Genomic DNA, 20,592 nt, shown 5'->3' on the forward strand with positions numbered 1-20,592 from the left:
TGTCCTGCGCCTCTCTTGGGAGTCTTCACTGGCCTACTCTGCATGACTGGTGTCCATGCCGGAGACTGTCAGTACCCTGGGCTGCCTCCTGTTGGGGAGTGGTTAGAGAATGGCTCCCTGAGTGTCAGTGGTGAGGGTTCTAGTCTGGCATCTGGGGAGTAGTCACTGTGGAACCATTTCTTCTCCCACCCGGAGTGTGTTGCATGCATCCACATGGGCCCCCCGTCAGGCATGTGTCCTCAGCCCCACCACAGGTCCAGATCAGCCATCAAGGGGCACCAGACGTAGACCACGGCACAACTCCACAATCCCAGCCCTGCAGAGGGATATCAGCTATCCACAACGGCAAGGGGAGTGCAATGGCATGGCATTCACTGCGGTTAGGGGTGGATTGGAACAACACAACACTGAACTATACATTCCCCCCTCCCCAGTCTGGGCAATTGTGCACCTGTGCCATGGCCACTGGCCACCCTCATGCAGCCCTCCCAGGAGCTAGGCCAGGGGGGCCATTGCAAGAGAGAGCTGGTGCAGGCTAACCATGATGACCCACAGTCCCATTGGTCTTCTGCCCCATGGTGAGCCTGCCGCAGCTGCCAGAAACCCATGCAAATTCAGCCCACCTCCTGCAGCAGCTGCCGGATGATTTCTACTGTTGGGTCTAATGATTGTGACAATAGACTTGGTTCCCTGGGTGAGATTCCATGCAAGAGTTTTGCAATGGGCCCTACTTCCATTTCAGAATAATGACATCAGAAAGAAAAGACACAGGTTCATCCCCCTCTCGACCAAAGTGAAGAGTTCGCTGACATGGTGGGCTTCACCGGTACACCTGGGTCCCCCTCTTTCAGAAGCCCAATGTAACAGTGACCACAGACACCAGCCTGAGAGGTTGGGGGGCCACTGCATGGACATGACAGTACAAGGCAAGTGGAGTGAGGAGAGGAGGAACAGCATAAACCCATTGGAGCTCAGAGCGATCCATCTGGTGCTACAAGCTTTCTGAGACATTCTGAATTAATATTTGTGTTGATCTGTACCGACAAAACAACGGCAAAAGCTCACATGAATCGTCAGGGAGGTACGAAGGTGATTCTTCTGCATCACCAGTTAGGAGCCGCCACCGAAAACGCCCTAGCCTTAGTTTGGGCAAACTTCACGCCTTGGGGGCCTGGGACTTCCAGGAGGTGGAGACTCCCCGATCATAGTGCTCTTGGGGGAACATACGGGAAGAGGCGGTCCCTTAGGTAAGCCGGACCCTGTCTTAATTGGGTTTTGTGATGGATGTTAGCCTTTTCCCTTGATCGAGTCTTTTTTATTTTTGTCGGTGTTTTCAGACCTAACCCTAACCAATTGTGGTACTGTGGATTAGAGGGGATTATTTCACGCCTTGTCAAATAGTTTATAACCGGTTCCCAGTTTCGCATGAATTTTGCATGTGTCTTAGTATTTTGCATTTGTGCACTACGCACTATGATTCAGGTCTGTTATTTTCGCCATAATGAACTGTTCCCACAATTTATCTTGCCATGTTTTGAGATTTGGAGGGTTTGGTGTTTTCCACACTGCTGCTACTGCTAATCTTGCGGTTGCCAGTAGCACTGAGGTGATTTCTTTTGCCTCGTCTCTTACTGTATCATCCCATTTGTTCATTAACATGACCTCCGGTTTGCAGGAGATCCTCTGTGAAGTCATCTCATTTATGCTTGTATCACTTCCTTCAAGAACTTAAGAATCCTTGGGCAGTTCCACCAACAATGTAGATAAGAACCTTTTTGCTCGCATTTTTCCCAGCATGAAGGGTCAAAGTTTCTGCTGATTTTATGTAATTGTTTTGGTGTTATATACCACCTGGAAATTAATTTAAAGTTCTGTAAGCGTATATTATATATTGTTGAGTTGTTTGCTGGGAGGACCAAATTATGTCCCAGTCTGATTTTTGCCACTGTGTATTCAGTTCTTCCCATCTCAATTGATGTTTGTCAGCAAGCTGCCAAAGGTTTTTTCCTGTGTATGTATAATTTCTCCCCCCCCCCCAGTCTCGCAAGTGCGGTCAGCCTATCATGCGCACATCTTCCCATTAGTCTGCTATCTCGCCAAGGCCACAGGTGGAAGAGCACAGAAGGCTTTGCTTAGTCTTTAATGAGCAGTAGTTGTGGGAATAGATTAATTGTTTATAGTTAAGGAACCGTTGCTTCTCAGGGTTTAAGCGCGAGCGGGGCCTTTTGGCTGCGCGCGGGAACCATATCTATTGGTTATTGTAATTATGAACTTGCTTTATCCTTTCATGCACCTCAACCTTCGTTATTCTGAACAGTGACCCTGTTCTAGTGCTTCATGGCTTCAATAAAGTAAAACCTTCTTGCAAGTGTGTACTACGTTGTTTGCTGCGGGGACCTGACAATGTTTTAGCTTCGTTTGATTTTCAGCCTGTATTATTATTCTGTAGAGTCTGGAAAGTGTCCCTTTAGGTGAAATTGATTTGCTTGATTTCTTGAGGCCTCTGACATTCAGATTGTCTGTAGCATCTTCATTTTTCTGCTCCCCTGCCTCTGAGGAATAGTTGAGGGTGGAGACTACCTTCTTGAGCAGTCTCTGATAATGTTCAGGTTGGAACAATCTGGTACAACTCTTGGTGTCAGACTCATCACCCAACCGTTCCCCTTCCTCTTTGTCAGAATGGATGGATGTGGCAGAGATGATAGATCCTGCATCTGATCCCAGTCTGCACAAAGGTTGTTTCCTGCCATGGTGCAACTTGGGTTTTTTTGTGGGGGGAGGGGGGGTTAAAGAGTCTGCACTCTTGGACTGGGCTCTCCTTAATTGTCTCTTTTCCCCTCATTTCCTAGGGACCTCCCCCTCTGAAGATGAAGACGATGATTGTGTAGACACTGAAATGGACAGGCTTGAAGTTCTGTGTCTTCTTTTGCTTTGGGGCCCTTCGGAGACCTTGCCAGAAGATCACTCATGTTCACCCGATCTAATAATGGTAGGCTCCTGCTCCTCTTCTAATTGGCTAAAATTCTGATGTGGAAGTGAGTTCATAGCAGGGGGCGCTGTGGAAGCCAGCTAACTAAAGTCCCCCCTCTAAGAAAGAACTGCGCGAAGAAGCATGTGACCGCCCGGAAAAAAGACGGAAGGAGAAGCAAGAACATCTGCGGAAAAAAGCCTTCGGAGGGTATCTGGTAGGGTTCCCATCCCCCTGAATTTGTGGCCGTAGTTAGGATTCTAGAAAGTGTGTGTACACACGATACTCTGTAAGCCGCCCAGAGCCCTTCGGGGGTGGGTGGGGTAAAAATCCCATGTAATAATAATAATAATAATAATAATAGTAATAATAATAATAATAATAATAATAATAATAGATGGAGGCAGGGTTTGTGGAAGCCAAGTTGCCCTCCAGTTATTCAAGGACCAGTCAGTAGGGGGCTGCCCATAAAGCGCGTGGGGAAACGTGGTGGCAGCCATGTTGGACCTGGCTGCAGCTGTCGTTCCTGCCATGTTACAAGGAACCGGCATGAAAGGGGCCCCATAGAAGGTGTAGCCAGCTAGCCTGGAGTCAGGTCCTGATGGAGGAGTGTCTAACAGACTGGGGACTCTCAAATAGTGCACGGACTCACTGCTCCCTGTAGCGGGGCTGCTGGAGGCAGTACGTGCCACAGTGCGGCTTGCATCGTCTCCTTCGACCCTGCACCTTTTGTCTTCATCCCATCCTAGGCTCCCAGAGGCCTCTGGAGCTGACTGGGATGCCAAGGGCCTGGAGATTGCCACAGTGGCTAGGTGGGACCCCGAGGCCTCGGGAGCACCCACCCTGTCCTGTTGCTCCACAGCAGCAGCTTTCTGTGGTCCTTCCCCTCTGCCTGAGGCCTCAGACAGGTAAGGCTTGCCTGAAGTCTGTTCCCTTTTTCCTGAGGCCACCGGACCTGGAACCTTCTTAGAGGACTTGGCATCCATGCTGCCAGCACTTCCGACAGTCCCTCCTTTTATTATAATTTTATTATATATTTTTCTTTTTGGTAGCTTCTGCTGACCTGGTGAGTGGAGCTAGGCGCTAACGACCTACTGAAGCGGCAGGGGTATTGAAACTGGAAGGGCGCCCTCGCTCTGTTCAGTAGGCATACACAAAATTTGCACAGCCCTGCCTGAAGCGAGAAGAGGTGTGGCCTAACCAGTCTGGATGCCTTTCCCCACTGAAGGAGAACCCCATAAGCAGAGAATCTCAGATGCTGGGGTACATGGGCAGCCACCCAGCATCTCTCTTCCGCCCATGATGCTGGGCAGGGTCCAGGTGTAAGTGGCTGCAGACGTCCGGACACTTCAGGCCACAGCTACAGGCTCTAGCTCCTGTAATTTAGCCTCAGTTTCGCACTGGCTTTTGTGGATTCAACAGTTCTGCAAGATAGAGCTTGCTTCTGTACTTCTCTCTGGCCATGAAGTCTGCCTGCCTGTGATTCCTCAGAGCAAACAGGATACCTGGTGATGGGGATTCACTGTCACTGCCTCCCATGTCCTCTGTGGGGGAGCTGAGGATGACGATAGCCTCAGAGAATGCTAGGAGGCTGGCAGTGAGAACTCTGACAGCATGGAATGTGGGCTGGAGGCTGATATGGTTGTTGCCCCTGCAATTCCTCTGTTGCAACTGGATTCTGCCCAGGGGGATGGCTTGCCCCCAAGGCGACATCACCGCTGGCCATGGTGGTGGGCTTGAGGGGGCTGCTATGTCATGCCCATGGACTCCATGCCATCTCCATGTGGGGCATGGCAGCGTCTTAGGAAATGTGGCAGTTTGCTGCTGCACGGGAGAAATGTGGCTCCTGCATGGGAGAAAGGAAGGGACATGGTGGTGGTGGTGAGTGGCTAAGAGGGAACCATTGGGGTGGTGGTGGTGGAATGCCCCTGTGGCACACGCACCTGCCTACTTGTCACCACCCTCCATTCGCTATAGCGTGGCTGGGCAGCATGACTCCAGAGGTCCGTTGTGACACTGGAGGAGGAAGGGGTGGTGGCTGGGTTGCCCTGTGGTTCGGCTACGTTTTCTTTCTGCTGTGCCTGGAGCTGAACTGTTGCCTGACCAACACCATGGGATTCCGAGTCCCGCCTCATTGCCTCCCATGCCCTCATTCGTCTGGCTCACGCTGTCCACGAGAAGTGGGAGATCTGAGGAGTCTCCCACAGACTGTAGCAGAATGCCCACCACATCTGCAGGCAACATGGGACCAAACGTGGGCCTCCCACAGAGTCAGTGCAGCGTTGGCTGCCCGGAGGGTGTGCAGACGTGGCTACTAGTGGCAGGGTCTCCGTGTGTCAGCTGTCACACACGTGCCTGGATCCATTCCTACACCAGCCCATGCACAACACTTGTCTGGGCTGGGCCCTGCTTCCTAAACTGGCGGAGCTCTTTCTGCTGGTAGCAAGGGCAACACTGCATGCTTCACCAGCAGCTCATACAGGAGCTCAACCCATGTGACTACCCAGAGCTGGTTAAATGCTTGGGACAAAAAACAACTCTAAGTTAAACTCCACCCTCTTCCAGGGCCTGGGACAGATGGAGACGCCATATGAAATTAACTTAAAAGCAGACCCTAAGCCTTTCTTCATCAGTGTTCCCAGACAAGTGCTTGTCCCACTCTTGAGCAAAGTCAAGAAAAACCTGGAAGAAATGACTATGGTGTGCGACTATGGTTATCACCAGCATTGCAAGTGGAGATGTACATATCTGTGCAGAACATGGACAGGGGGGAAGGGACCAATCAATGGGCAGCAGTCCTGGGGAGCTGGGCCTGGGACATTTGCAGTGTGGGGAGGGGCAAGGTTGGCTCAAACCATGCCAGACACCCCCCCCACCCCTGCCGACACACCCACATAAAGACACCACCACTGCAAAGCAAAACAGAGACAGCAAACATGGGAAAGCGGTGGCACCAAGCGCACTGACACCCCCAGGGCCAGAGGACCCTAGGGTGCAGAGTGCTGGCCCACACACCAGAGTGGCAGCAGGGGTGCACAGCACTCAGCACTACACATGCCGGGCAGCGCCACAACTGCAATGGTGAGGGCACCCCATGAGGTGCTCCTGGGGATCCTGGCACCCAGTGGTGATGAGAGGGAGCAGCTACAGGGGCAGGCACGAACTTAAGGGCAGACCAGGAGAGGGAGGATGCAGGAAGGGTTGCAGCCTCAGTGCTGAGGTCTTGTGGCCCTTTCTTACCCGCCCAGGGAAATGCTGGTCGCCACTTTGGGGTCAGGAACAATGTTCCCTCTAAGCTGTGGAGAGTCTTGTGAGCAAAAATTCTACTTTGTGAGCTACTGGCATTAAAGTTGTGAGCGAGCGATTTGGCTCCTGCATAAATTAGTGTGCTGTTCTCTGGAGCCCCATCCTTCCTGAGCTAAGACAAAATGTGTGAGCAAGAGGCTAAAAAAGTGTGAACTAGCTCACACTAACTCAGCTTAGAGGGAACACTTGTCAGGAAGCCATTTTTCTCCTGCCCAGTTTGGCTGGAGACCCTCGAGGTTTTTTGTCATCTTCTGGGCATGGAACAGCGGTCACTGTGGGTGTGGAAGGGGAGTGTGAATTTCCTGCCTTGTGCAGGGGGTTGGACTAGATGACCCCAGAGGTCCCTTCCAACTTTGCGATTCTATGATTCTAGGCCCAACCACCAGGCCGTGGACCGCAGCCAGCAGGCCTGCAAGCAGTCCCTCAATATGCCTGTGGCTCATTCATGCTCCCAACAGCAGCCACCCAAGGTGGCCCACAGCTGCCCTCTGACCCTCAGCAAGTTTGTTCTGGTACTGCTGACCCCAGGACAGAGCATCTTGTTGTTTCCTCTTGATGGATGTGAGGGGGGGGGGAAGATGTGTTGTGTGGGTAGTGGTCCCCATACCCTGGGACCATAATTTTTTTAAGAGCCCCTCCCGAGAGCTGGGGGAGCCAGAATGACCTCTCGCGTGTGATGTCCGAGCAGCATCACACGCAAGAGGTGGAATTTGCCCCTACAAGTCGAAGGCCACTACCCCGGGGCTCAGGGAAGCAGGAGAACGGTTCCCCCCGCCCCCTGCGTTGCAGCCGCCGCCGAGAACAGTGGACAAATTCCACCTCTCGCGTGTGATGTCCGAGCGACGTTGCCGCTCCAACATCACACACAAGAAGTCATTCTGCCTCCCCCAGCTCTCGATAGCTCTTTAAAAAGTTATGGCCGCCGCCGCTGTTCTCTGCGGCAGCTGCGACGCCCGCGCGGGGGGGACGACGACACATTCCCTTGCCTCCTTGAGCCGCGGGGTGGTGGCCTTGGAATCCTAGGGGCAAATTCCACCTCTCATGTGTGATGTCCAAGTGGTGTTGCCGCTTGGACATCACAGGCGAGGTCATTCTGGCTCCCCCAGCTCTTCTTAGAGGTTCTTTAAAAAGTTATGGCCGCTGTCGCTGTTCTCGGCGGCAGCTGCGACACCCACATGGGAGGGAGGAGCGGCGTGAAACGCTCCCTTGCCTCCCTGAGCCCGAGGGGGGGGTGGCCTTGGACTCGTAGGGGCAAATTCCACCTCTCGCGTGTGATGTCCAAGCGCCGTTGCTGCTCGGACATCACACGCGAGAGGTCATTCTGGCTCTCCCAGCTCTCGGGAGGGGCTTTTTAAAAAGTTATGGCCGCCGTCGCTGTTCTCGGCGGCAGCTGCGATGCCTGCGCGGGGGTGGGAGGGGCAGGGCAAAACGTTCCCTTGCTTCCCTGAGCCTCGGGGTGGTGGCCTTGGACTCGTAGGGGCAAATTCCACCTCTCGCGTGTGATGTCCGGCGGCAACATCACACGCAAGAGGCCATTCATGGCATTAGGCCATAAACTGCATGGCACTGGGCTGGTGTTGGCAGCCGAGTTGAGTGCCATGGCTGGAGCTGTGTACCTCTGCCCCCAGCCCAGCTTGGGGTACAGCCAGGCTGTAGGGGTTGAGAGGGCAGGTAATAGGAGATGGGCTGGGACCCCACACTATATGAGTGGTGTCACACCTATGGGATGTGTAACAATTCTGCAGGGCCTGCAAGATGGAGCTGTTCCGCCAGGCCTTCGGATGAGGCGGTGGACATCCGAATTCCACCTCAGCCTCCCCTGCTGACGATGCTGGCCAAATGGAACCAGCTCAAACTGAGCATCGCTGTCCAGGCAAGTCCACAGTGTTTTGTGTTCAGTTGGTTTTTTTTTTGAGAAATAGGGTTTTAACTACTTGATTTTTACTGTGTGATTTGTGACCTGCCCTGAGCCTGTTTGAGGGGAGGGCGGGTTAAAAGTCAAAGTAAATAAATAAATGCCTCTGTGCCGGGAGTGGCGAGGTTGTTGCATGTGCCTTGGATGGTCCTGGTGGGCCACTGTGGATGCTTGAGGTGCTCTCCGTGGGGGAGGGAGAGACAGTTTCCCGCAAAGGGCCAACAGGCCACTATGGAACTGCAAGGGTATCTCCCCCTGCCCCATACAAAGTAAGAGTCCTTCGGCATTATGGCTGGAGGGTTTGGACCCTCTGCTTTGTTTCTCTCTCGTGTTCTAGCTGTTTTTCACACCACAGATCCTCGTTTTTCAGCTTATTCAGCTCTAATTCTTATTTCCTCAAGTCTGAGTTTCTCTATCTGCTGTTTGGGGGCCCGTAGAATTGGACCCCCTGGTTCAATGTTCCTGAAACATGGTGGGTATCTTGGGGAGAGGCTCCAGCAGCTACCCTGCGAGTTTGGAGCCTCTCCCTCAAACCCCCTCCCCTCCAGCCCCCAGACTCTACCCTATGTTTTCGCCATTGACTTCAATGGCCCATAGGATATAATGGGGCCGAACTGCGGGAAGCTGATTCAGATCAGAGAATCTGATTCGGCCCGCAGCAGTCTGAAAGCAGCCAGAATGGGCCATTTTCGGGGGTGCATTTGGTTCAGATGAACCGAATGCACATCCCTCCAGCAGCCGGCTTGCTCGGGCTCTCTGCAGCCGTGGGGATCCTGAGCAAGCCAAGGGAATGGAAGGTGGTTTAAACCGCCTCTCCTTCCCTCCAGCAGCCGGCTTGCTCGGGCTCCCCGAGCAAACCAACGGAAGGGAAGGTGGCGGAGCAGCTGGAGACATTGAGCCTCAGCTCCACAAGTAATGAGCACTCGAGCCCCGCCCCCAGCAGCCCTCAGGCCGGAGCACCTGGAGCAGTCTTGGGAGGCGGATTGGCAAAAAGCAAAACCAAAAGTGCAGGAACTCGAGAGAACTCCAGGAATGGAGTCGGTTCCTCTTCCACAGCCCAAAATGCGACCCACGAACCATGAGCTTGCCTTTTCTCATTTGTGAGTCTGGCCTCCGCACTCCTTTAACGAGGCAGCCCTGAAGCTTGGGGCAGCAGGAGTTTCTTTGCACGCAGCTTGTGCGGCTGGCTGCCTCTTTTGCTTGCCCACCTCTCGCCTCTGCACCTCATCTTCTGCCAGGCATGGAGGAGCCCAGCTCGCCCAGGCTTCTTACCTCCTGCTGCCTTGGCCCTCTGGTGCATGGGTGAGTCCCCAAAGTTTGACTCTTCCTCTACAAGTCTCTGGCGCTGGAGGTATTCGCCTCCTTCCCTCCTGCCTGCTATGGCTGCATAATTGTGAGAGATTTCTTAACATAGTGTTCCTGCCAGGGAAGCTGGGGACCCTGCCCATGAGTCTCCATTTCATCCTCACAACAACCCTGTGGGGTAGGTTAGGTAGAGAAGGGGAGATTTGGCCCGGGGTCACTCAGCCAGCAGAGTGAGAATACAAACCTGGGTCTCCCCACATCAATCTGCAACTCTGACCACTGTGCAGTGCTGCCTCTACTGATCTGTAATGTTCCAGAGGTGTTGTAATGTAATACTCAGTTTCTCAAACGAGTGTATGCCTGTCTGTTGGTCCACTTAGGAGTCTTGATCCTGGTTGTGTGGTGGGCTAGTTGTGGCAAATGGTAGGGAAGCTCAGTATTTCTGTATACAGTTGTAGGGGCTTTATTGCAATGTGCTATGGCCTGATATTATGTTCTTATTCCAGTGTGGAGTGTGTGAAACAGACACCCTGTGAGGTGGGTGGGGCTGAGAGAGCTCTTGACAGAAACTGCTCTTTCAGGAACAGCTGTGCCAGAGCTTGTGACTGACCCAAGGTCACATCAGCAGGTGCAAGTGGAGGAGTGGGGAATCAAACCTGGTTCTCCCAGATTAGAGTCCGCACGCTTAACCACTACACCAAACTCGCTCTTACCAAACCACTGGTATAGTGGTTAGGAGTGGTGGAATTCAAATCTGGACAACCAGGTTAGATTCCCCACTCCTCTACATGAAGGTGACCTTGGGCTAGTGGCAGTTCTCTCAGAACTCTCTCAGCCCCACCTACCTCATAGGGTGTCTGTTGTGGGAGAGGAAGGGAAGGCAACTGTAAGTCACCTTGAGACTTCTTGAGGTAGAGAAAAGCAGGGTATAAAAGCCAACTCTTCTTCTTGGTTCTTGAAGTGGACCTTCATAAAAATTAGTGATTGATCCAGCCTCACTGTCATGTTGGGTTTTTTTTTCCTAATCATCCTGCAGCAGTGCTATGTCCCGTCCACACAGATTAGATGGGAAAGGGGTGTTGCTCTTTGAGAGCTAGCATAAGGGGTAGATGGGCTACTTTACCCCACTCTCCTCTTTTTTACTCTGGATAATGTTTGTTCTTGAGCATTTGTGAAAGGATGTACAGAAGGAAGCTGCACAGGAGTTGGGCAAAATTTGGAGATGCGCCTTCTTTATTCCACCCAGATGTGGAGGTGGGGAGGGTGAGCAGAGGACTGGTGGTATTGTTAACAACATGGGATGGACATGGTAATGGAGGAAGTATTGTTTCCACTGTCCTCAGTGATAACGTGGGCACTAACCAGTCATGCTGTATTGTAGGCAGTGCTTTAAATAGCAACAGTCCTGCTAGCTGGGGAGAAGACCTGAACATTTTCCAGCAACCATATTTTGAGTCAAGGAATAACTGCACACTTTCAGACTTTCCACTGGATCCATTGGAGCTAGAAGCTTGCTGAGAGCAAACAGACCAGCAAGAGAGCTGAGTTTCTTGGGTGGCTGAATTTTATATTCAGTCTCAAATCCGTGCTTGAGTGGTGACATTTAGCCTTGGTTTAATGCTTCCTTCTCTTCTGTATCCTTGAAGCACTATGACTCACTGCTCCCATGAGCAGTGCCCCTACCAGCTCCTCTCTGGAGAGCCCCATATTTCTGAAGAGTTGCTGGGCCTGAAGTTTCGCATCTCCCCAGATGCCTTCTTACAAGTCAATACAGCCGGGGCGGAGGTTCTGTACCAGACGATTGGGGAAATGATCAGAGCTCATAAGGACACCGTTCTGCTGGATATCTGCTGTGGAACTGGTGTGTATTGGTAAGGCAGTGGGATGGAGGGGCAGCTGAGCACAATCTTGAAGCTTGATGGGAGTCTAGATTGAGTCAAGGGGTCTAGGTTTTCTGGGAATTCTCCTATTTGTTAGCAGCCCTCAACACCTACAATCATCGCTTCATCTTTTTCTAGGTGCAATTGGTCTCTCTCTGGCTGAACAAGTCTCCAAAGTCATTGGTGTTGAGGTGGTGGACCAGGCGGTGGAAGATGCCAGGTGGAATGCGGCATTTAATGGTGTGAGTTTAATACAGTTGACTAAATGGCTGTACGTAAAATAGAAGTTGCATCTAGGGGTGTGCAAAAAAAATGTTTTTTCCCCAATTTGCGTCTATTGGACCTGAAAAATATCGGTATTCCCAAATACTTGTATTGGTCTTTGGGTGAATATTCAGGAAACCAGAATTTATTCAGACCTGTCCCATAGGGTATAATGGAGAATTTCATTCGCTGAGTTATACTGCCATGGTGGCGCAACTCAGCAAGTTCAGAGGGCATTTAAACTTTAAGCGTGTTCAGTTCACTTGCACAGTTCTGCCGTCATGGCATAGTTAGTGAACTGAAGGCATTTAATCTTTAAATGCCTTTAGTTCACTTGTGGAGTTGTGCTGCGGCAGCAGCGCGACCCAGCGAGTAAACTGAATGATTTTACAATTTAAATGCCTTCAGTTTGCTTGCTGAGTCGAGTGCGGCTTTAGTTAGCCAGTGAGGTATAGAAGAAGAACACCGGCTTTTATTAGGGCGTGGCTATTTCAGTAGCCAAATCAGATTGTCTGATCTGTATTTGGGTGAATAAATACCCGAAAAATACCAATAGGGTATTTTTCTGGTAATTGGCTCGGTATATACCGAGCACACACCCCTAATTGCATCCATGCAGGAAGAAGGGTCCGTCCTAGCTAGGGGATCCTGCTGGAGAGCTACAACTCTTCCCATTTCAGATGCTGACTAGGCCTGTTATCCACATAGGAGAAGACAGCTAATCCCAGGGGAGGGGCATTAAACCATAGCTGATAAACTTGATTGCACCATCTATTTTGATCAGCCAATATTTAACTTCCAGTGACAATATTTAATATTAAAATGTACTGCGTGTAATATGCATTGGACACTGGCTATTTTTATAACATTGTGATTACATTAATTAGATGATATTTATAGATCCTCCTTTTTTTCTTTAAGAGTGAGATCCACCCAGTGCCACTGCTGTGATTACCAATTACGATTTGCATGAGAATGTACTATACACCTAAGGTGGGCTTCATTTGGTCTTCTTTATCCATGACAGTCCAACCACTACAGAGAGCAGGATTTCCTTATTTCTCTGTCCTCATACAAAGAGAAATTGGGAACAAATGTAAATCTCCGAATTGTACAATTTGGCTATGGGGGCAGTGTTTGTGGGTTTATTTCTGAATTTATTTCTGAATTTCGCACTTTGTTTGCTGATCAAAGCTGCACAATGAGAGCCAATGCTTATTGGCAAGCTTTACTGTCTTTGAGACAAAAATTCTCTGCATTCGGCTTTCAGATTCAGCTCAGCTGGGTGGCAGTTTTTTATATATCATGTGACTCTTTCGTTTGCCAACCACTCTCTTTGCACAGGTGTCTCCAACTGTGAATTCCACAGTGGCAAGGCAGAGGTCGTGTTGCCCCAATTGCTGATGTCCTGGCCAGAGACCCAACCTCTCACTGCCGTGGTGAACCCATCCCGAGCTGGGCTCCGTAAGACAACCCTTTCTTTTTCAGATCCAAGCTGGTGCAAAATTGCAGAGTATCTTTAGGACTGAGGAGTTTTTTCCTCTGTGTGAGTTTGATGGGGCAGCGGTTGGTTCTGACGTTTGGGCCAAACTGAAAACTCCTTTGGAGCTGTCCAGGCTGGAATTTCAGCAATGTGGGCTGTAAGCATCACTCAATATATGTTACATGCTCATATCACTGTTTTGGTTTTGGCCAGCTCTGATTTCCAAGGGCAATAGATCTGGGTTTTCTCCATACTCTGAGGTTCAAAAAGATAGTTCCAAAAATGTTCAAAAAGTGCTGTGTGATACCCTGGAGAAAACTTCATTTGCTGCGGGCGGCCCAAGTTTTCACAGGCAACAACCTAGTTTCCTGGATGTAGGATGCAAGCCTGGAACTCGGCAAACATTAGTGGCCTGGAAGCAAACTGGATTTAATAAAGATAACAGGTCTGCATGTGCCTACTTGGCATTTATGTAGCACCTCAGAGTGTTCCCCTGTAGGAAAGCAATGCAGATGGATTCTCCTGCCTGGAAATCGGGAACTGAAATACTTATACGTAATGAGAGCCCAAGATGGAATCTGTTTACTGCTCACTGACGCAGTCGGTGTGGCCATGAGAGAGAGGGGGAGGAACTGATAACAGAGAACTTGCCTGCACACACACATTCCTTAGTTCATGTCTCATGAATAGGATGATGTAATGTATGAAAGAAAGGAAGGGACGGAGGAAAAGATTTTCAGTAAATACAGCTGGTGAGTGAGAGGAGATTCATTCATTGAGACAGCTTCCTGCAGACTTGTGTCCTGTCGTCTTTGCATCGCGTGCACCCCTGCACCCCACACCCCAACAAGTGACACCACACTCCCCAAACCCTTCAGCTACATTCTTAGCAATCCTGTGAGGACAGCTGTGCTGGGTTGAGGCTGAGGCTATAATGGTTCCTCTAAGGCCTGCCTGTAGGAATGCCAACTTCCAGGTGGAACCTGGAGTGTTCTCCCATAGTTATAACTGATCTTCAGGCCACCACTGCAGGTGGGTGGAGAAGGAGGGAGGCTGGGAACTGCCAACTTTCTCACTGTGTCTCCCAGTCAAGCAGCACGGAGGAGGGCCGGGCACATGGGCAGAGCAACAAGGAAGGGGGAAGGCAGGCAGAGCAGGGAGGAGAGGGCAAGTGAGATATCCCCCACCACACCCCGTGAGTTTAGCAGGTTCTACGGGGGAGCGGGAGCCTGAGAGTAAGCAGGTGGAAGAGAGAAGAGAGGATGGGATCCCTCTCACAGGCCTTGCAAGTCCACCGCTCGTCATATGGCTAATTCTGCCTCTGATCCTGTGTGGATCAAAAAACCCAGAGAATGGGGCCAGGAACAGATATGGGGCATTTCTCTGTAGACCTGGGGTGTGGGAAGGATAACCCCTGGTTGCAGAAACGTACCAAAAGAGTTTAGAATGTAACTTTTAAGGAAAATACCAAGATTTTACCACACTACATTGCAAGGAGTCAGCCACCGTATTAGAAAGAGGAGGAGCAGCTATTATGTCATTGTGTGAGCTAGGCTGGTGGGAACAGAGGAACCTGGGCAGGTGGGTGAGAAAGAGCGGGAACTGCCATCACCGCCACTCTGCTGCCAGTGCTGCTGGTGGGTGATGAGGAGTGGCAGCCGCCACTGCCACCTTCCGTGTGAGGCAGGCAGAGGTGCTGCAGGTGTGTGGGGGGGATGCCGGAGCTCCCTGCTGCCATCACAGAAGCTATGTGAGTCAAGCAAGTAGATGCAGTAGCACCACAGGTGGGTGGGTTGGCTGGTGACGTGGCCGGCCAAGAGAGTAGAGAGGGAGGATGGGATTTCCCTGCAAATCTTGCAGGTCTCTGCTGGTGAACATCTCTAGAGTGTGTGAGTATGATTCCTTGTCCTTCCTTTTCCAGATTACCGCGTGGTGCGAGCCATTCGAAACTGTGAGGCCATCCGAAGACTGGTATATGTTTCTTGCAAGCCTGAAGGAGAAGCCATGAGAAATTTCCTTGAGTGAGACACTTGGATTCTGTCTTTCTGTACCTGCAGGGACATATGCAAATGTCTACAGGGAAATCACTCAGCAAGTCAATGGAATACGCGTAGGATGTTTTGACTGACAAATAAACAGCTTACAAGAATAGCAAGGAATATAATTTAAAATTTTTAAAGTAAACCAGCTGTACCTTGGGTGGGTCATGTTTTGGGCTGGTTCTGATAGTTTGGCCAAGGCCACAAGGCACAGGGGAAGAGCCAAGAGGTCAAACAGGCCCATAGCGAGGATTTTGTGGCTTGTGGGGCAATTTTTTTTCTGGTGGAGCTGAAGTTCTCAGTGCAGAAAGAAAAGCTATTTAGTGAATAGAAAGCTGTTCCCAGGATAGATCTCTAAATTGCAACCTGTCAACCACATTAGATGAAAGTTCTCAGCTGCTGCAAGTTAATCACTTCTGCCAGCCTAAGCAGCAATTCTGACAACAAACCAGCAAGTGGGGGTGATGACTTCTATAGTCAAGAATGCTAACACTTAGGCAGAAAAACTCTCTTAAAGGAGACTGTCATGAGAATTTTGGGTTTGTCTTCACAAATGGATTCAAAACTTTGGTTCTGTCTTAACAGCAAGTTCCCATGAGCCTTTGCCTACAGGTCACCTGACTATCTTTTCTTCCCATGAGAAGGGAAACACAGGTTTCCTGTTTCCTCTGCATCTGGTCTTTGAGCATCTACATAAGAAGTAATAAAAGAGTAATTTAGAGGCCTGCAGGTATGGTAATGCAATAAACAATTCGGTTTTAACTCTCCTTTTGGTATGCAGAAGTGTGAAAGGGCTTCAGGTCGAGGACTCTTGTTATCTTTTCTCCAAGAACATTAAGAAATATCCTGTCACTGCCTATTCCAAAAGCTTTCTATTTGCCAAGGAGTGATGGGGCCGGATGCCATGATCTTAGTTTTTTTGATGTTGAGCTTCAAGCCCACTTTTGCGCTCTCCTCTTTTACTCTGAGCAAGAGGCTCTTTAGATCCTTTTCACTTTCAGCCATTAGAGTGGTATCATCTGCATATCTGAGGTTGTTGATCTTTTCCCCAGCAATCTTAATTCCCGCTTGTGATTCATCCAGGCCAGCATTTCGCATGATGTACTCTGCATATATATTAAATAAGCAAGGTGACAGTATACATCCTTGTCGTACTCCTTTTCCTATGCTGAACCAATCAGTTGTTCCGTATCCGGTTCTAACTGTCGCTTCTTGGCCCTTATACAGGTTTCTCAAGAGACATGTGAGGTGGTCTGGTACTCCCATCTCTTTAAGGACCTGCCATAGTTTGTTGTGATCCACACAGTCAAAGGCTTTAGCATAGTCAATGAAGCAGAAGTAGATATTTTTCTGGTACTCTCTTGCTTTCTCCATAATCCAGCGAATGTTGGCAATATGATCTCTCGTTCCTCTACCTCTTCGAAACCCAGCTTGTACTTCTGGTAGTTCTCTATCCACGTACTGTTGAAGCCTAGCTTGTAGGATCTTGAGCATGACCTTGCTAGCGTGTGATATGAGTGCAATTGTGCGATAGTTTGAACATTCCTTGGCATTGCCCTTCTTTGGGATTGGAATGTATACTGATCTTTTCCAATCCTGTGGCCACTGTTGCGTTTTCCAAATTTGCTGGCAAATGGAGTGCAGAACTTTAACAGCATCCTCTTCTAAGACTTTGAATAGCTCAGCTGGGATACCATCACCTCCACTAGCTTTGTTGTTAGTAATGCTTTCTAAGGCCCATTTAACTTCACATTCCAGGATGTCTGGCTCGAGGTCAGTGATTATACCGTCGTGGTTGTCAAGGACATCGAGGTCTTTCTTGTATAGTTCTTCTGTGTATTCTTGCCATCTTTTCCTAATCTCTTCTGCTTCTGTTAGGTCCCTACCGTTTTTGTCCTTTATCATGGCCAGCTTTGCATGGAACGCTCCCTTTATTTCTCCAATTTTCTTGAAGAGATCTCTAGTCCTTCCCATTCTATTGTTTTCCTCTATTACTTTGCATTGTTCATTCAGGAAGGCCTCCTTATCTCTCCTTGCTGTTCTCTGGAAATCTGCGTTCAGTTGGGTAAATCTTTCCTTTTCGCCTTTGCCTTTCGCTTTCCTTCTTTCCTCTGCTATTTGTAAAGCCTCATCAGAAAGCCATTTTGCTTTCTTGCATTTCTTTTTCTTTGGGATGGTGGTGATTGCTGCCTCCTGTACAATGTCACGAACCTCCGTCCATAGTTCTTCAGGCACTCTATCTATCAAATCTAGAGCCTTGAATCTATTCTTCACCTCTACTGTATATTCATCAGGGATGCGATCTAGGTCAAACCTGAATGGCCTAGTGGTTTTCCCAATTTTCTTCAGTTTAAGTCTGAATTTTGCAATGAGTAGCTCATGATCTGAGCCACAGTCAGCTCCAGGTCTTGTTTTTACTGACTGGATAGAGCTTCTCCATCTTTGACTGCAAATTATATAGTCAATCTGATTTCGGTGTTGCCATCTGTCGTCAGACAGCCACTTTGCTTTCTTGCATTTCTTTTTCTTTGGGATGGTGGTGATTGCTGCCTCCTGTACAATGTCACAAACCTCCGTCCATAGTTCTTCAGGCACTCTATCAAATCTAGACCCAACATCATCCTGCAAGCTTCCAGGGGAGATCAGGGATTCAAATCTAGGTCTCCCGGATCCCTGTCCAAAAGTAAACACTATACCATGCTAGCTGTAAGGCACTGCATATCATCTATTTCTGCATTATAATGGTACCAAGTATCTCCTTTATTGTCTGCATAGGTTTTGCTGCCCGCCGGATACTGGGAAGAAGCTAAAGGGAGAGGCCTTTGCTCCTGTCTCGGCGGTTCCAGTAGATCTCTTTCCTCACACGTCCCATTGTGAGCTGCTCCTGCTTTTGGCCCGTTGATTGCCCCTCCAGCATTCCTGGAACAGCTGGAGAGAAAAGGCTGCATTCCCTGATGAAATTGCTGTGACAGCTATTGAGCCTCAACCACCACGGAAGAAAAACAAAACAAGTTATTTGTGCTGTAATGTTTCCACCTGCATGATTCTCGTGTCTCTTCTTCAGATATTGCTGTCACAGTTTCCTGTGTGAATAATCAGGAGGAAATTTGTTTGACTGCTTTGCCGATACACCCATTCCTGCCCATTTCGCAGGGGTGAGCTCGCTTCTGCTGCTTGGACACATCTGTGCTACTCCGCCGTGCTTTTCCTATTGTCAGATCTCATCCAGTGCAAACGGCTTAGACGATGATCTACAGATGAAATCATCCCACATTTGATTGGTCCTTTTGGACCAATGTAAGCATTCCACTTGTCGAACCAAAGTGACTCAAGCCCTGATATGCAAATCAAATAAGCGTACACATGGTTATTAAAATCATCCAGGTCTGATGGATAAGGCGGAGTGCATTCTGCATCTGGCCCAAGGACATTTACAACCACAGCTGGATGCAGGTGGAAAAATATTACTTTGCAAGACTGTTAGGTTTTTCCCCCACAAACTTTTGCCCTTTTTCAAGTTGCCATTCATCTTTTCATAGGCAGGCTTCAGAATGAAGGAGTGGATCAGATTTATATGTATTTTATATCTTTTGTGAGTTACACATTATAAATTGTGGGCAAGGTTCGTTTTCCAGTATGGGCTGATGTTCCAGAATTTAGTGAAGACTGATAATCTGTATTATTTATTCCTGCTCTATATTTTTCTTAATCACATACGCTTTACTCCCAAACACACTACTAACTGATGTCCCATTGAAATCAACAGGCTTACTTCCAAGTAAAAGATATAAGGGACTGTGCAAATCGCACTGAAGTGGATGGGAGCCTGAATGTGCTGGGCCCTTGTGCAGAACATGAATCAACATACTGGAAGATAACTTGTTTAAAAAACTAACATCCTGTCCATTTCTAGCCCTCAAAGATTTATGGGTGATGGAGGACTGGGACTGCTAGGGTGTTTGTCAATGTCATTGGTTTTTTCAACCACTCTTGGGGATTCCTTGTTAACAGTGCTCTGCCATAATAATGATAATAATCGTGTTTTGCGTTTACATGGCATTTTAGAGCATTCATTACCTCTGTAATTATACACCTAGAGCCGAAGTTGTGCTGTAAGTCTTCTGGGGCTCAGTGCTTGGGTATCATTAACTCTGCTGCTTTAAAGAAAGGGCCATTCCCCCCCCTCCTCCAAGCTATGGCACAGTATGACAATCTACTGCTGTGGGATCAGAGTGCCTTGTAATAGCAGCTGAATGACCCGAAGTAGAAAGGCAGGGGCTGAAAGGTTAAATGGCCTTCCAGGGCAGAAAAGATGACCGACATCTGGACAGCCAGCATGGTGTAATGGTTAGAATGCTAGGCTAGGACCTGAGAGACCTGGGTTCAAATCCTCATTCTGCTGTGGTTGCTCACCAGGTGACCTTGGGTGAGTCACTCTTAGCCGAACTTCCCTCACAGGTTGGTTGTTGTGAGCAATGCTCCCTCTAAGCTGTGGAGTCTTGTGAGCAAAAATTCTACTTTGTGAACTACTGTCATCAGTTGTGAGTGAGCGATTTGGCTACTGCAGAAATTAGTTTGCTCTGGCACCATCTTTCCTGAGCTAAAACAAAATTGTGTGAGCTGGAGGCGAAAAAACTGAGCTAGCTCACACATACTCAGCTGAAAGCAGGGGTGTCAAACATGAGTCCTGAGGGCCAGATCAGGCCCCTGGAGGGCTTGTATCAAGCCCACAGTGGAACTGGCTGTCTTCTGCTGCTTCTTCCAGTTCTGCTGCTGCTGCTACGTCATTGTAGATTTGCAGTTTACCGATACACACCTGAACAGCATACTCAAGATTGCAACAGCACAGACATTTTGATGCAATAATTCAGAGCAAGAGGTGTCAGTTATCAGACACTGTTAAATAAACAAAATATTGCAAGAGTGCTAATGTTTTAAGCATGTTTTTATTTTAGTAAAAAAAAAATTTTGTGTTTGTGTCCCTTATAAAGTTTATATCTCTGCTACCTGGCATTACATTTTATGACACACATGGCCTGGCCCAACAAGGTCTCATTTATGTCAGATCCAGCCCTCACAACAAATGACCCCTGGCTTAGAGGGAACACTGGTTGTGCGGTATAAAATGGAGGAGCGGGAAACAATGTTGTAAAGCTGTTTTGGGTCCTCATAGGGGAGAAAAGCAGGGTATAAATATCTAAACAAATGTTTCCTGAACTGCAAGCAGACTATGTAACTCTTGTGTTTTGAGCCAAGAGTTGAGTTCAAGTATCTGAGGGTCTTTCTCCCCCTCTTGCTTCAACCCCCACCCCTGGAAACCTGAGACTTCCTTTAAATTTTTTTGTTACCTCCTGTTAGCAATGGTCTCACAAGCCATGTTTCTGTTTGTCCAGGTGCTCAAGACGTCCCTCCGCTGCCTGGGTCTCTGCCCA

At 49.1% G+C, this 20,592-nt stretch overlaps 1 protein-coding gene across 1 annotated transcript; it reads left to right on the forward strand.

Moving 5' to 3' along the window:
- The first annotated feature begins 810 nt into the window (after nt 1–810).
- TRMT2B (tRNA methyltransferase 2 homolog B) lies at nt 811–19,065 on the forward strand. Its single transcript, XM_015427276.1, has 8 exons — nt 811–826; nt 2,850–2,904; nt 3,718–3,876; nt 11,141–11,355; nt 11,513–11,614; nt 12,983–13,102; nt 15,043–15,142; nt 17,936–19,065. Exons 1-8 carry the CDS (start codon nt 811–813, stop codon nt 18,060–18,062), a joined length of 894 nt encoding a protein of 297 aa, XP_015282762.1. The 3' UTR covers nt 18,063–19,065.
- The last annotated feature ends 1,527 nt before the right edge of the window (nt 19,066–20,592 follow it).

This window comes from Gekko japonicus, unplaced genomic scaffold, assembly GCF_001447785.1.
Source record: "Gekko japonicus isolate JY-2015 unplaced genomic scaffold, Gekko_japonicus_V1.1 scaffold1498, whole genome shotgun sequence".
NCBI classification, from domain to species: Eukaryota; Metazoa; Chordata; class Lepidosauria; order Squamata; family Gekkonidae; genus Gekko; species Gekko japonicus.